Here is a 16077-nt window from a genome sequence, read left to right as displayed (position 1 = left end):
TACCAAATAGAATTGTCAAAACTACAATGGTGTAGGTAGAATTTCCATATAAAATAAAGATACACATAAAACTTATTCTAATTTCCTAGGCATTCAATATGGTGCTCTACTCAAACCATTGAAGAAAAAATAAATAGAATTTTAATAAAATACAAATCAATACCAACCCCCGAGTATTTGAAACAGCCTATACACACTCCTCTCAGACTGAGACTCAACAGAATCAGCTTCATGTAGATCCCTTGAACAAATAAATCAAGAATACAATTTTAGTTGTCATCATTTGTCGTCGTCATCATTCTTTTTCCAAGAAGCCAAGGGATCTGCAAAAAAGCAGCTCGGATACAATACTTGTAAAACTAAGGATGGAAACCAGACCCAGAACAGAGAACCGGCAGCTATTTTCTCTCTATATTCACCAAAACAAGGCACCAGCTTGAGTTACTCTTGTAGCATGCCAAAGGATAGGTTTGTGAGATCAAGACCTATTACCTGAATATACACTATACTCGCACTGTACAAGAAACTAACGTTGCTTCCTCAAGTATCCACTTCGATACCATCTTCGTCTTCTTGACTGGAGACTGCAGATAGCTGTTGTTGCAACTGAAATGCAAACAAGCATACACCTTTAATTTATAAGATTAGGATGTTCCATGGAGCAATCAATTACATTCAGTCTAAAGTGTATTATATAAACCTTTCACTATAATTACAACTTCAATAGAGCAATGAGCTGAAAGATACTGATTGCAATTCAACAGCTGTTTCCCAAGTTACTTAAATAAATGTTGGCAGAAATTGCATGACAATTCAGCCACTCACAACCTAGGGACTTCTCACTCAGTCACTGACCAGGCCAGAGCAATGCGCCAAAAGATACAATATGTGATTCGGCTATATTATCAGTTAACAAATTAAATATTAGGAGAAATTGGATTGTAACAATTTCAGAATGATTGGACCAGCAAGAATACAACTCCTTGATTTTGGAGAAGAAGCAATATGGGGAAGTAAAGGGGCCACATTTTCATTATTTAGTTATTTAGTAGAACCTAGGACTTCTCGGTTCTCACACAACCACAGCCCAGAGACCACAGACCAGAGAAAATAGACAATGCCAGAATTAAGTAATACAAAAATTTCTGTTTTCTCCAGCATAATAATTTTTACACTGAGCCCACCAACTATCAGAGTATCCAAAATCATCACTCGAAAAAAATGCTAAGGTTTAAAGTAAAATTAGCCCAGGCTTAAGATAGCATAATAAAGAACAATATCACAAACCGTGTCTAGGTATGACTGTTTTAAATGCATCAATATGCATGAGGAATACAGGCCGAATCGACAGAGGGGGTCAAAACTTCATGTTTTGTGAAAAGTAAAGCTCCAACTGACAGCACCAATTGCAATTCACAAGGTCAGACTACCAATAAATGCAGAAGGCCATATCCGTGTGGTAACAAAATCACCACACCAAAGCCAATACAGTAATCTTTGAAAGCTATGGCCAATTGAACAGGGAAAGCAGGAATTTACTATATTTAATACTTTTCAGTTGGGTCTCTATAACCTTGCCAAAATAAAAAATTTATTTTTTTTTTTTTTTTTTTTTTTTTTTTGGGAAAGGATTATAAGCATAGCTACTAAAGTTTATAATAATCTATAGAAAAAAAAGCTCATATATTCAATGAACAGTGTACAACCCTTTCTGCACACGCTTGAACTAACATAATATGCTCCAAAGTGACCAAAGAGGCAATCAACATTAATGAGGGCAAATAAGCAAATAATCACTTTAGAGGGCATAAATTATCCCAACACTATTTACAAGAGCTATCTCAAACATTTTAAAAGGTAGGGATACGAGTACATGATTTTTTATCATCTTGGATTCTTGGTTAAGGAATTTTCATTAATAAGTAAAAATTGGGCAGTAAATCTTGCAATTAATAATGCCAAAATAAAAATAAAAACTCACGCACACATTGCGTTCGTAAAGGGCTATATTCAATAATTATAGGCTTTGATGCTCAAAGCCTTGATGAGCTTTTATTCTCTATGTTGGAAGTGGAGGAAAGGAAAGCGGTGGCGGAGGTAGAGAACACAAAGATGCGTCAATTTGGTTCTAAGTTTTGGAAAAGATTGGGTGTTTTCGGTCTCCTTGATCTAAATTTTCGCCCTAACCACCAGAAAATGCTTCTTCAAAGGAGAGAGACAGAGAGAATATCGGTGACGATTGACGAGGGGAGGAGGGAAACCAGGTGCAGAGAAAATAGAGAGAAGTACGATGGAGATGGAAGGGCATAGAAAATGGGTAATTGTGTCTATGAGGGAAGAGAGAGGAAATAAGCCATGGTAATGACTGTGAGAAAGAGGGGTTAAGGAGTGAGGGTGATATTAAAATTTAACCAAACAAAACTTGCCAAAGATACCATGTCAACTAAAAAGAAATCTCCCAAAAAAGGAATACATGTCAACTAATTTGGAGCAGAGGAAGTAAAAGTTACAGAGTGAAAGCAAATTACATGGCCTCGTGCATTCTATATGTTCCCTTTTGGGTATCACTCATGTTCCACAAAGATCTTCTTTCCATTTCATGAAGCCTCTGACTTTAGTTTCACTCGTGCTTTAACCCCCCCCCCCCCCCCCCCTAACTCTTGCTTGCCTCACTACACATGAAACCTAATTTGGACGATTATCAACTCTAATCCACTTTCTCTGTCCTATCCCAAAACCCAAAAAGTACAAGGAGACCACCATACTCCCTCCATTCCTTAGTATCTGATCTACAATATCTACTATCTAAGAAAATCTTGGAGGAATAGAGGGAGGGTAAATTTAAAGTACTAGTTATATACTTATATCAACACCAGCTAATCCCAGATTTGACAAACAAAATTGAAGGGTAAACTACAAACAAAATATAACTTACCAGCACATATTTGTGTTTCTCGGCATTTAATTCTTCAGATAAATTAGCCATCCTGCACAACATATCGAATAAGGAAAATACAAAAAAATCCTTCTGAAAATATACTACGTATATAAGAGGAGGGCAATGACATTTATAAACAACGAAACTCATAAGAGGTCACTCAACCTGGCTTGAAGGTCCGATATCTTATTAAGAAGTAATCGTTCCCTTTCTGAAGCGACTGTCTCAACCTGTAAACAATATGATATTAGAAACTAGCAATGATAACACAAGGCAAAGAAATTTTTTGTTGAGATATCAAAGAGACTTGTAAATCATGCTGCACAAAGATAATTTAATAACAGCTTCATAATTGCTAGATACATGCTGTCCCGGGGAGAGGGAGAGAGGCAACATCTCATTCTAGTCAACAAATTTCATATCAGAGTGGCTACTTGATCTCCAGACATACATATATATAGTAAAGAAGAAGCATGAAATTGCTCTTAAGAGATTTGTGCCACATCTTATGGCAAAACTTCACTACTTGACATCATGCCAAATACAACAAGGTTTACTCAAAAGAAGGCTAAGTAAAACTATCTTGCCTTTGAATAGATACAGTTATTTTAGATACACATAATTAGAAGAGTATGGGAGGGATTAGGTGAGGGGGCATGTATAATTTAAAGTAGGAAAAAGAGTGTTGTAAGTGGGCTTAATGCAAGAAAAAGTAGGAAAGAAATTACTGTTAAGTACTTGAGTGGAGTTTGTGTAGGCACAAATAGGAAAGAGAGTGTTGCAGGAGGGGTAAGGGGGAAAACTTTGCCAAAATAGGGATGTACATGTGTAACAAACAAAAAGGAATGGATGTAAACAGAAAGAGTAACATTAAAAGAGGAACGGATGTAGTATCTGTAATCACATGAAAAGAATATGAAAGCAAACTATAAAGTAGGGTTACATTATTTAATATTAACATAGGTTCCAACATAATTGAATTGAAGTTGCTCCACCAAAAGTCTGGAAGTTTGGGTGACAATAGAATAGCTCTCAAAACTTACACTTCCATTTTCTGGACTTCCAGATAGTGGCACTGTTGGAGGCCTTCCATTTTGACAACCTACAAGAAAACAGATTAAGAGGGCCTCACTTAATAGCCAATATGTAGTTATACAAGAAGCAACTGGCATAATTTGCACTCACCTTCGACTTCAGTTGATTGCAAGCTATTTAACAAGCTCGATATCAGATCCTGATCATTATTCAAAAAACAAGTTTCAGTACCTTTTCAGCTTTCAAGTACATATAAATATATAAACAATGGTTGAGCTCTTACTACGGAGTAGATTTTATGATGATTCTACCCCAAACGCCCAAAGAAAGAAAAAAGAAAGAGAGATTTTCTGATATATTTTATATACAAAGAGAATATTCTACAAGAGTGCTCGATTAAAAAATATATAAGTTAATGAGCCTTACACAAAATTAACTACCCTCCATTCTTTCTAGTTTGACCCAATTAATATATTCTACTTATAAAGTAAGAAGCTTAGAGTCTTAGACCATAGGGTTTTCATTGAATAATAAAGGAAATGGCATATTCATGTGGGACATTTTATAATATTTTATAAGTAAGCAAATTCTTGAATTATAAACTGTAGAAAAAGTCAAATGGAACCAAAAAAAAAAAAAAAAAAAAAAAGAACTGAGGTAATACTAATGTAAAATTGGTCTGAAAAAAATAAACCAGAACAAAGGCTTGAAATGTTGTGGTACGTTGGTATTCATCAAATGCATCCAAAATTTAATACAACTAATGATAGATTAAAAATCAGGGCATTTTCATCCTCTACCTGCTGGATTGCAGTCTGTTGAAAGAGATTTTGAAGGTGAGGCAAGAGAAGCGATGCAGACACATTAGAACTGCTTACGTCTCCAGAAGGTTGACGGGTTATCTGACAATATTTCACAAAAAAAAATAAAGATTGATAATGGAAAACAGAGCAGAAAACAACATATCTAGGTCATCATGTTTAGAATAATCTAGAATTAAGTTTCAGATACAGCTTTTACTGAGATTAACTGTTATTTATAAGGTCCATCAAATTAAGCCTAAGTGTTTACTAAGCCATATAATTGTAAAATATTTCAAAACCGATATCATCTAAAAATGCAACATCAATAGAACTCTACCTCCAATTATTTTGTTCATATATTTGTGTGTTTTATACAAAAATAGTCAGCATTGGACAAGAAAACATATACTACAGTATTCATAAAAGCACACATAGCTAACAGATATTTTCTTAAAAACTCGAAGCAATAAAAAATATCATAGAAGAATGCTTGGGGAAATCATAAAATCTCAAGATACAAAGATATGAGACTTACGGTCTGCTTTGATTCAGAAATCCAATCGCCAACACTTGCTGACTTTCTCAAAGGTGAGCCCTGAAAAGGACGGGTAAAAGTTAGGTAGGCATCACATCAGTGTTGTAAAAATTGTCATACAATGGAGTTAACTTACCTGTGAAGATCTCCGAGCAGAAGAAGAAGATGTCATATCCTAACAAATAATAAGTGTCAGAGTCACACACATTTAAAAAGAGGCCATGCATCATTGTGGACCCTTACCTTAACAACATCTAAACTCTCTGATGTTACGGAGAAGCGGCCCTTTATTTGAACCAAATTCGCCTTCGATTTTTCGTCTAAAGATTCTCTGTATCCTGGAGCCACAAATATTTCAAACTTGCAGGAAAATGAATGCAGATATGATTACAGCACAAAAATGCCAGCAAAACATTTCCTTAACAAAATAATGCAAGCTTATAAGATATGTGTTACCTCCTGAAGGTTTAATCGGTGCTGACAAGCTATTTGCTGAAGCTCGTGTTGGTAACATCAGTGGGCCACTAAAGCTTGGTGCCCTGCGTGAACCACGGTTACTTTTCTCCGCTATAGAGTGACTTTCATTCTCAGGCCTGTTGATCAAAACCAATATGCCAGAGTTTCAAATCTGCAGAACTTAACATAAAAAAAAAAAAAAATGGAATATGAACTAACATGCAGCACAACTACATTGCTGAAACAATTTTTGAAACGTACAAAGGTTGTATGAACATACAGCTCGTAGGAGGGAAAAGATGGATACAATTTGTCCTTTAAAAAGAGGATAAATTTAAGGGAAATTTCCAATGGTACCCTATAGATTTTACAAAAAAGCCAAAATGCCCCTGCAAATTTGAATACATTCTGGTACCCTGAAGGTGGTTGTTTAAAAGACAAATTACCCACACTAATAAAAAAAAGTTAATGCCATTGTGAAACAAACCTCTGAAACTCATTTCTCTATGTCTTTGATCTCTCAACTATAACCATCTCCATCACCAAAAAAAGTTCCTGTTTCACTCCTTTTCCTCTATCTCAAGAAGCCTATAAAGTAGTTAATGGCACTGATGGGATGCAGTACTGGTCTTCCAATGATAATGGGGAGGATAGGGGAAGTGATCAGAGGTGCCTTAGGCAAGGAGAAGTGAGTGTAGGGGATTTTTTTTTTTTTTGAATTGTTTTTAAATAACCCTTTAATACTCGATGCTGTTTTACTTTTAAATGTTAGCAGTCAAAAGGATTTTTGGCAATGAAACATGTATGTTCACAGTATAATGTGTTGATGGAGTTTGCCTGGTAAGATGTATAAGGCCCCAGGCTTTCAGGGGAAAATAGTCAAACCCCTTCTACATGAAAAGTTTAAATGATATTTTTAAAGCACATTGAAAGAAATTAAACAAGACCCTACATGACTATGTTTTTTTTATTATAATACATATCGTGAATCATTAAAAATATTCCCTCAAATTGCAACTAGCTGGAATTAAAGATTTTAAGCAAAAAATCAAAATGAAATGGAGGGGAAAAAAATATTACATCCACAATTAAACCTTGCATGCATAATACTTCCGCTGTTTTTTTTTTTTACTGCAACATTGGGAATATCACACTTGCCAATGCACATTTTATACCTGTGATATCTCTAATTATCGTAAAAGTAATAAAAACTTGATACTTTGAAAAACTTATAACGAAACGAATCTAGCAAGTTCCCACATGGCTATATTTTTTTAAACATACAATCACAAAAGATGATCAAAATAGTAAGTTTGAATTGTGTAAAATTTTAAATGTTGCATTAAAAAGAACGGAGGAAGTACATCAAGATAAGTGTTTATGCTTTAAGCTTCACGTTGAAGCAAAGTTGCAAATAAACTATTTACATTTTTCTCCTTTCCCTTTCTTTATGAAAGGCATCATCATCAATATTTTGGAAGAAACTAAAACCAACCTTTCACAAAAACGGCCCCTGTCTGTAGATGTCTGACCTACCACATTTCCAGGCACAAGTGGCCCACTCTGACTTTGACGACCTTTCACTACTTGAGAATTAGCCTTTACTTGTACTGAGTCCACCTCACACGCATGTGCTCCCGACCCGAGATCTGCTCCATCTTTCTCTAGAATATTTTTACCATGACCACCAACATCAGACTCATTTCCAGTTCCGACTTTACACATACCATCTTCAGTTGGCGTAACAGCAGCCTCATCGGCATAACCTTGTTTTCTGCAACAGTGAGGTGTTAATCACACAAAAAAAATATCCACCTCAAAATCAACTTTATTAGCTCCATGATTGGACTACCATTCCATAATACAAAATTCCATAACCCAATGTCCCCATGACGTATCAAGGTTTGTTCGGCACCAGCCTCGTTATGATCTGACTTCAATATGAAATGCTTTTAAGCTCTCACGGTTAATCTTCCCTCTATTTTGAACAATGTTATTGATGCGGGTATGTATAATGTTAGACTCACCATGACCCAAAACATTGGGACAAAGTAACGGTCGAATAAATTTGGATTTTTGGACACAGGTTGGGAAATGGTACTTGTAATATAATTTCTATGTTTGTTAGAACATAGTTAATATCTGAAATTTATGTTACAACTTCAACATTTACGCAGCATGCATATTCAAAATGCATCCAAAAAATCCATGACTGTGACAGGCTGACAGCTCACGTAAATAGATAAATAAGAAGTAGATATCATAAATAACTCTCTAGCCCAAATTAGTATCAAAGATCAGCCTTAATTATTTCAGGCTACTAGCAAATAAATGCAGCTTATTTTACTATATTTTACTAGGATTTCAACCCTTTCTCGTCCCTTATACTGCCCCCTTCTTTCTTGCACAGTCTACCTTTTCTAATATCTTCACTTTCCTCTTTCATGCCCAAGATTTCAAATCTGATGACCGCAGCTGATTGCACTATTAGTCATTATAGCAATCAGCAATCATATTAGGGCACATGGTAATTTTCTCCTAGTCCCAATTACCCAGATTCAGAATATAATATTACAATTAAGGATGCCCTCAGTAAAATCAATCAATTGCCTGATCCCCCCCTTTGGTTATATCACTGTATTATCCTGATACCTCAAGATCAGTTGCCTGCATTGACTAATCACTACATAACATAACAGTATGATCTTCTAGAAGTTAACAATTTTCTCACAGCAGTTAACATAATTTATTGTGCAACATGCCCTCGGATATTGGAGGGCCAATAATGACAACATTAACAACACAGAAAATAACAATATCTACAATCATTCTCACATATCTGACAAATTCCCACCTGCAAAAATAAAAAGTACTACATTTCTGTAGTTTTTAACATACCTAAAACCATTGACATTCATACTCTGATTACCCAATCTAAATCCTTCCAATAGTAAAAGTGCAATACAGGTTAACTTAACAGGTTCAAAAGTAGTATGGCAGAAATCTTCAGTTTTCAACAAATTAAGAAATGGATGCAATTACTTCGTACTTCGTATTTCGAATTCTAGGTCTTTTCAATAAAATCCCAAATTATTCACTCAGAGAAAATATTCAATCCTCAAAACTTAATACCTGCGAACAAAATTGTTTGATGGAATAGATTTTCCTGAAACAGATCCAAAGTCTGATGCATCCTGACAAAAGTTACAGACAATTACAAGATAAGCATCACACTTTCTATATAATTAATAAAAAATCTCACATGACTAATACCTTACTGTTATGAGCATATTTTACACTTTCATCAGCTTCCTTAATTTCTGACAGATCCTCATCATCTTGCACCTAAAAGACAAACATGATGGCTTAGATCAAGGCGAAAGATGTCCAAGTTTAGTGACAAACAGGTTTAGAGTATCAGTTTCAAGCCAAAGTTTCAGTGCAGCGATATGCTGATACATTTATTTTCTAACTAATGATGTGCTACCTGGAATCGAGAAGTAAGTCACCTTGTCCTTAAATTGGTATTGATTATTATGGTGATGGTGAATCAACAAAACAAAGATATTGCTTCCTCTATCCTTTTAGATTGCCCCAAATGATTTTTTCACATAACTTTTTAAAGACATCAGCATAATAGAAGCAGGTAGGATATATTGTCTTTTTCCTACTATAATGAGAGAGCATAGTGGAAAGACAAGCAGAGACAGAAAAATGAAAATTGGGGCAATTTTTATGGGGCGGAGGTCATAGGGAGTACTCACCAGTGCAGCCTGTGCTTTCAAGTCCTCAATGTCAAAGTTCCAAGCACTAACACCTCTCTTGTATTCATTCTGGCGTAAAAGAGCACAAAACAGTTAATGCTATTGATAAGATGACAAACCATTTGAAAATTAATTAAAGTGAAAGAGAAACATAATATCATAACTCATATAAAGCTAGATGCAACTAAAATTCACAGACTACAGATGCCGTACCTGTGATATAGCCTCTTGCTCTGCTGAGGGCATTCTCTTCAAAGCAAGTTGAGCAGCATCTCTAAGCTGCAGAATTTAAAAAACCAAAATAAACTCCTGCACCATCAAAACAACTACCAAACATAACAGAACAAAGATCTAACAGGTTGACCTGCAGGGCTTTCACACGATCCCATAATGGTGGCAAGTCTGCTAACAGTTTCTTCACAGAAAGCTCAGGTGGCTTGGCATGCTTAAAAAAAGAATGCTTGAGTAGCTTCTCAGCAGTTGGTCGCTTTGCTTGATCTTTCACCAGGCACATTGCAACCATTTCTTTAAAAGACTGATCAACAACTAGAAATACTCTAATCAGAAAAATGTCAGCATTGAACAAAAGACTAGTAATACAGGTTAATAAAGGAGCCCAACAACACCCATGTTGATTGATTAAGAAAACTTCAAAATGACTGTAAACAATACAAGCCACAACCTAATTCAGACGTATTTTAACCATAAAGCAACATTACTGAAAGAAACACAATAGATAAAGTTACTGACATGAAGAAACAAATAACCTTTGAGAATTTTTTATCACGATCATAATCAAGTCCTGGAGGAGCATTCTGTATAGTCATAAGCAAAACCTAAAATTGACACGCAGGGGAAAAATTTCAGAATCAAGCATCACTGAAGTGCAGTTATTCCAAATGACCATAAAATTGCTGAGTAATAGAAATTAAGTAATCACATAAGAACCTTCATTGGAGGATATTTTGAGAAGGGAGCATGACCATGAGCTAACTCAAGTGCAGTAATTCCAAATGACCATATGTCAGCCCTGAACAAGCAGAATGCACTCAGCAACATGTTCAATTATTATCAAAGCAGTAACTTATGCACCCTAAAAAGAAAATTCCTCTTTTAAAAACTTGATTCTGTTTCTAAATTAATCCCTCATGCTGATTACAAATCTCAAAAAAAAAAAAAAAAAAAAAAGGGTAATGCCCATCTGGTCCCGAGAATGGTACTTAGAGGCTTTACAATTGAGCAGATTGAAGTAACTTCTGTCATACATAAGGAAGGTAAAAGATTTCACTTTTACAATCAGTCCTATAGTAGTCTTAGTTGAAACATCAAGCAATCCTTCTTGTGAATTTACTGTAGTAATCTTAGTTGAATTCAAAACAATTGCTTTACGGCCTCTTTGGTATCTCTGGCAATTTTCAGCTATTGGTTGTGAAACTTTGACATTTGTCCGTCAATAGTTGCATAATGAGCATAGATTAGTCATAAGAGCATCTTTGCTGTAAATAATAGTAAACCAGTCCTACATTCTGGTGGATACTTCAACAGGTGTCTTACTTCATATGTCTGATCTAGCGATCTTCAATTTATATTACTTTGTTTCATAGACATTTGCACCAATCACATGTCTTACTGCATACAAATTTTCCTATTAATACTACCCATTTATTTGTACAACTCAGTATATATGTAGATTAATAATACTTCAAAAAAGTAGAGTGGGTGTAAAAAGATAGTAGGTGAAGTAAGAGAGATGGAGTGAAAAGGCTGGCGGGTGTAAGAAAAAGGTAGAGAGAGAAATTACCTCCTCTATATTCTTACAAGAGCAACATTTACCCTTTCTAGAAGTTACATAATGAGGTGCAACACCAACACTTTTGGCGATGATTTCTCTCGACATCTCATTATCACATGAGACCACATTTTTATCTCTCTGTCTTTCCTCTCCAAAAAATCATACTTCCCCTACAAATCGCACTTAGAAATGGAGAAATTGTTGGATTTTTCTCAATGAATGGATAATTAGATTAGATAAATTAATAGTGAAAGTTGTGCATCAACACATGTGAAAGTCAATATGGAAATATTAATTCATTTAGAGGGGTATCTAGGATACTTTTCACATCGGCCAAGCTTGGGGAGTGTTGTGGATATTACTATTAAACTCAGTTAGGAGTTGCTTAAGGCAGAAACACAAAGAGAATCTTATAAGAGATAGGGGTGGGGACTGGAGAGATAAAAATAAAGTGAAGGAAAAGGAGGCCATGAATTCAATTATACTTTAGCTTGCTTTGGGAGTATTTAAACTTCTTGAAACTTGAGAAAGATTTATCTGATCCATCATAATATATGCTAGAGACTAAAACCTGAGATGACTTCGCATTGATTTTTATTTTATTTTCCTGGTTGTGTGTGCATGTGTTTGTGTGTAGGGTAGGGGGTGGGGGTGCACAATTATTCATACATATTAATTCAAGCACCATAATTACCCATAAGTATCTTCTATGAGGTGGACTGGCGGCTTCAATTTTAAACCCTCCTATCATTTTACTATATTTATGCATAGCAGTGTAGCTGGACAGCTGAAGAGTACCAAAAAAATCTCTCTTCTTATCAATACTTGAATGAAAAATGGACTCACAACTCACCAAGTTCACTAAATTGAAAAAACACATCCCAACCATACAAAATAATGATGGTTTACTTGCAAGTAAAACTGACAAAGAAATTAATAACTTTCATAAATATAATACTTTCTCCGTATTTTAAATTCATCACTTTTGAATTCACGTACTCCTAAGCAATTTATGGAGTAGAGAGGGATAGAGAGGGAAAAAAAAAGGCCCGTGTGATATGAGAGAGATAGAGAGCATTTATTATCTAAAAAGGAAAGTGATGCATCTAAATTGAAACTTCCATTTATAGAAAGTGATGCATCTAAAAAAACGGAGGAAGTATAAAAATAAATAAATAAAGGAAAAAAAAAAAAAAAGACGTACTTGAAATTATATCCACTTCCTGGTTGCAAAACCTCAGGGGCCATCCTGAAAACAGAATATAAATTAAGCATTTATACTGGCATAGCGCCAATTCAAAAATGAGCAGATGGAAAACTTTCACAAACTAGAACAAATGGTAACTAAAAAAAAGTTGAGCAAACAGCTCCCACCAGCATGGAGTTCCAACAAATGTATTTCTTGACCGCTGCCTATCACCACTATCGAACATGCAAGCAGAAACACCAAAATCAGCAAGCTTCACGAGCCCATTAGTATCAAGTAGAATGTTTCCAGCCTGAAAAAAAGTAGAATTAAAGAAATAAAGTCAATATCTTCTTATTTTCAACATGCACTGCATACTCATCAATACAGCATTAGTAAATAACCTTAACATCACGATGAATATGTCCATGTTGATGGAGATACTCCAAAGCCTTCAGAGTTTCTTTCAATATAGAGCAAATCACAGGTTCCTCAAAGCCATCTGGGTACGCTGTCTTCATCAGGTGTAGGCAAGAACCTTCGGCCATGAATGGCATAACAACCCACAGATTTCGATCCACAACAAATGAACAAAAAGCTCTGACTACATTTGGATGATCAATCAGACTCATCATTTGTGCCTCCCTTCTAATGTCATCCTGCATAAGATCGACATTATTTAAGATGAAATGGATATTAACATATGCAAACTGTTTGCTTTCATTTGCCTGAATAAAGATGCTGTAGGCACTACCATTGTTTCTTATAGATGTTCAATAACCAACAGATGTAAAGCTCTCTATTCTGTAAAAAAGATGGACTAGGGGTTTTTTTTTTTAATTAAGGTAGTTTTCAATAAACAGGCCAGACTATTAATTATTACTAGGATTAAATTCATTAAAATAACAAATCGTTCCAAATTTGAAATTTCGATTACAATGGACTAAATCAAACGTCTTGCCAAATTTTCCCATGAAGTTGCAGAACAGTAGTTCCCTTATGGATCAAGGCTCAAGGGAACATACGACTTGCGTGCAAAAGGTAAAGACAGAAGCTTCTGGGCACTCGAAGGGGTAAGCAGGTTTTATGTTATTTCATGGTATGACACAAGATGATGATTTAGTATGCTATAAGTTCGCGTGTCAAATCATAAACATCAGGAGTTAACATATCATTATGGTTAGCCCTTAAACCCTACTGAATCAGTTTGGCGTCGTCTCTGACCCAGATAAAAACCTCTAACAGAAAATTGAATAACCTACAGAAAGAGGAAGGGATTAATTAAAAGAATTTACAAATGGTTAATGAGAAAAGGAAAGTCTCCCTCCCTCCCTCACTCTGTCCTCGCCTTAAGCGCCTTGTGTGCATGTGGTTTCTCACCATTCCCTTCTTCCAGAAAGGATGGTCACATGCACTATTTTTCAATGTCCGTGGAAAAACTGTCACCTTTCCTTAGTACTGCTAATATTAGAAATATCCAAAACATCCCTACTGAGCTTGAATGATATAGAGTGCGTGAGAACGATTCAACTGTTATAAAAGGTCATTTCGTAGAACAATTAAACCTCCTTGATTGCGAGGAATTAAATACAAGTAACTAATAAGCACAACAAAGAGTAAAAAAAATTGTTGATTTCAACTAACATAGCTTAAACCGTTAATTTACACTGCAAAACAAAACCAATTTCCATGCATGCAACCAAAATTCAAGCATTCACAGCCACAATTTCCAAACTTTCAGTATATCAGACCAAAATTAAATCAAATACAATGCAGAAAAAGCAAAACAGATCATTGCAAAACAATAAAATCGATAAATTTATCCAATATTGAAGCAATTACACTAAAAACTACACTAAAAACCTCAAAATCAATCAAAAAATTCCCAATTTAATTAAAAAAAAATAACGATCGATCAAAAAACAGTAGTCAACAGAAAATTAAAGAGAAAACGAACCAAATTACTATTGCATCGATCAAGATCCAAACACTTGATAGCAACGACCTCATTATACGGAAGATAGATCGCTCGGAAAACCGTCGCACTTGCACCAAATCCAATTTCTTCTAGAAGCTTATAGTCATTAGAGTTAACAGAATAACTCCGTATACCATGGCCGGACCTCCCCATGCCCTAAAACCGCTCGGAAAACCACTCAATTTCCAACTCCAAAACCACTTACTGGATTTCAATACCACCAAAAACTAAAACCTCTTTTCAGAATTTCACGGGGTATTTATATACTCTCTCTCCTCCCCCTTCTTCTCCTACAAATTGAATATCTCAAACCCAAAAATTAAAAAATTAAAATTAAAATTAAAGATTCTGGGATTTCTTTTACTAGCAGGAGCACCACCTACTTTTTTAATTTAATTTTGAATAATTTTTTTTGGGGAGTTCGTCAAAAAATGCGATATTTGGGAATTTTGCAGCTTTTATTGTATTTATGAATTTTTATTTATAATTTATTTGGGTGTGTAATTGTGTATGTAAATAAGCTAAGGAAAACGGACCCCGTTGACTGATATTTAAGCAGATCCAAGGGCTAGGGAAGAAGTACTTTTGACGTGTCAAAAGAAAGGTCGTTGATTTCTTCTTTAACACGTGAATGCCAATTTTTGGCCAACTTGGCGTGGCAAATTCTAGGGATTTTTGGAATAAAAAATAAAAACTTGTAATTTTAGGGTGTAATATTGATAATTATGGAAATTATTTTTTGGGTGATTTTGGGCCATTAAAAAGGTGATTTTTTTAATGTGAATTTAGGGATTGTAAAATGAGTTGCTTAAAAGGGAAAAGCTAATGATGCTGTAATGTTGTGTTTTGTGTTTAGGGTGTGTGTGTGTGTTTCACGCCACTATAATGATTCCAAGGTTTTGATAATTGTATGGTTTGATATCTTCTAATAGTGAGATGTATAGATTAAATAATATTATAGTAGAAATATTATTGGACTTTTGAGAGGTTGTGATTTTGATTTTTGAATGTCTAGCATGAACTTTGCAGAGATATGTGAGCGTTTTTAATGACAAAAAATTTCTAGCCTGTAATGATTATTGCTATTTTTAAAGTCGTTAAAGTTCATAATAGATGGACTTTTGTATAAAAGTGTGGATTTTACCTTTACCAATAATCGCGGGATCTGATTAAAAACTTCACGTGTGTTATTAATGTCTTTTGGCAAGATTCGCACATTCATAAAAGATCGAGCACAATTATAATAGTTTGACTGCTTACAATTTGCCTGTAATTATGGTCATCATTCTAATTACAAGGGGAATACATATATTTGAATTTCTCATTGAAAGATGAAAGCAACTTAATATCATGCATTATTACTCTATATTTTATAACTAAAATTGTCATATATGCCTTTTAATTTCAATTTATTCTTCCATTTCATATCTTTAATTGTTGCTTGCTTACTCATCAGAGTCATCACAGGTTCATTTCAAGCTAATGTGTTTAAGTTAACAAGGTACGAGTGACTACTTATTCAAAAGACTAAGGGGCCGTTTGGTTGGGATTAATCATCAAAGGGAATGAGAATCAACTGCCCTCATTCCC

At 34.9% G+C, this 16077-nt stretch overlaps 1 protein-coding gene across 2 annotated transcripts; it reads right to left on the bottom strand.

Moving 5' to 3' along the window:
- Positions 1-12: 12 nt before the first annotated feature.
- On the bottom strand, positions 13-14952 carry LOC145596621 (uncharacterized). Of its 2 annotated transcripts, XM_081652823.1 has the most exons (23): positions 14467-14952; positions 12914-13168; positions 12698-12822; positions 12528-12572; positions 10480-10561; positions 10299-10367; positions 9896-10066; positions 9745-9810; positions 9532-9600; positions 9041-9112; positions 8900-8961; positions 7263-7541; positions 5768-5904; positions 5555-5649; positions 5448-5486; positions 5312-5371; positions 4774-4875; positions 4124-4172; positions 3982-4040; positions 3104-3168; positions 2936-2987; positions 493-606; positions 13-323 (listed from the first exon to the last, which is right to left on the bottom strand). In XM_081652823.1, the coding sequence occupies exons 1-22, from the start codon at positions 14638-14640 to the stop codon at positions 541-543; spliced, it is 2193 nt and encodes a 730-aa protein (XP_081508949.1). In that variant the 5' UTR covers positions 14641-14952; the 3' UTR covers positions 13-323; positions 493-540. The 2 variants fall into 2 exon arrangements, with proteins under 2 accessions (XP_081508949.1, XP_081508948.1); XM_081652822.1 differs by having other exon boundaries at positions 13-606.
- Positions 14953-16077: the final 1125 nt, after the last annotated feature.

The sequence above is a fragment of the Chenopodium album genome, chromosome 20, assembly GCF_948465745.1.
Source record: "Chenopodium album chromosome 20, dcCheAlbu1.1, whole genome shotgun sequence".
NCBI classification, from domain to species: domain Eukaryota; kingdom Viridiplantae; phylum Streptophyta; class Magnoliopsida; order Caryophyllales; family Amaranthaceae; genus Chenopodium; species Chenopodium album.
This window is presented reverse-complemented; position numbering and strand designations above follow the sequence as displayed.

Excerpts from the sequence above, each read along its gene's own strand:
- LOC145596621 (XM_081652822.1), bottom strand. The coding sequence starts at position 14,640 with ATGGGGAGGTCCGGCCATGGTATACGGAGTTATTCTGTTAACTCTAAT. Across the intron at positions 5,650-5,767 it reads ACCGATTAAACCTTCAGGAG|GATACAGAGAATCTTTAGAC; the intron begins GTAACACATATC and ends TTGTGGCTCCAG. Across the intron at positions 4,041-4,123 it reads GCAATCAACTGAAGTCGAAG|GTTGTCAAAATGGAAGGCCT; the intron begins GTGAGTGCAAAT and ends GTTTTCTTGTAG.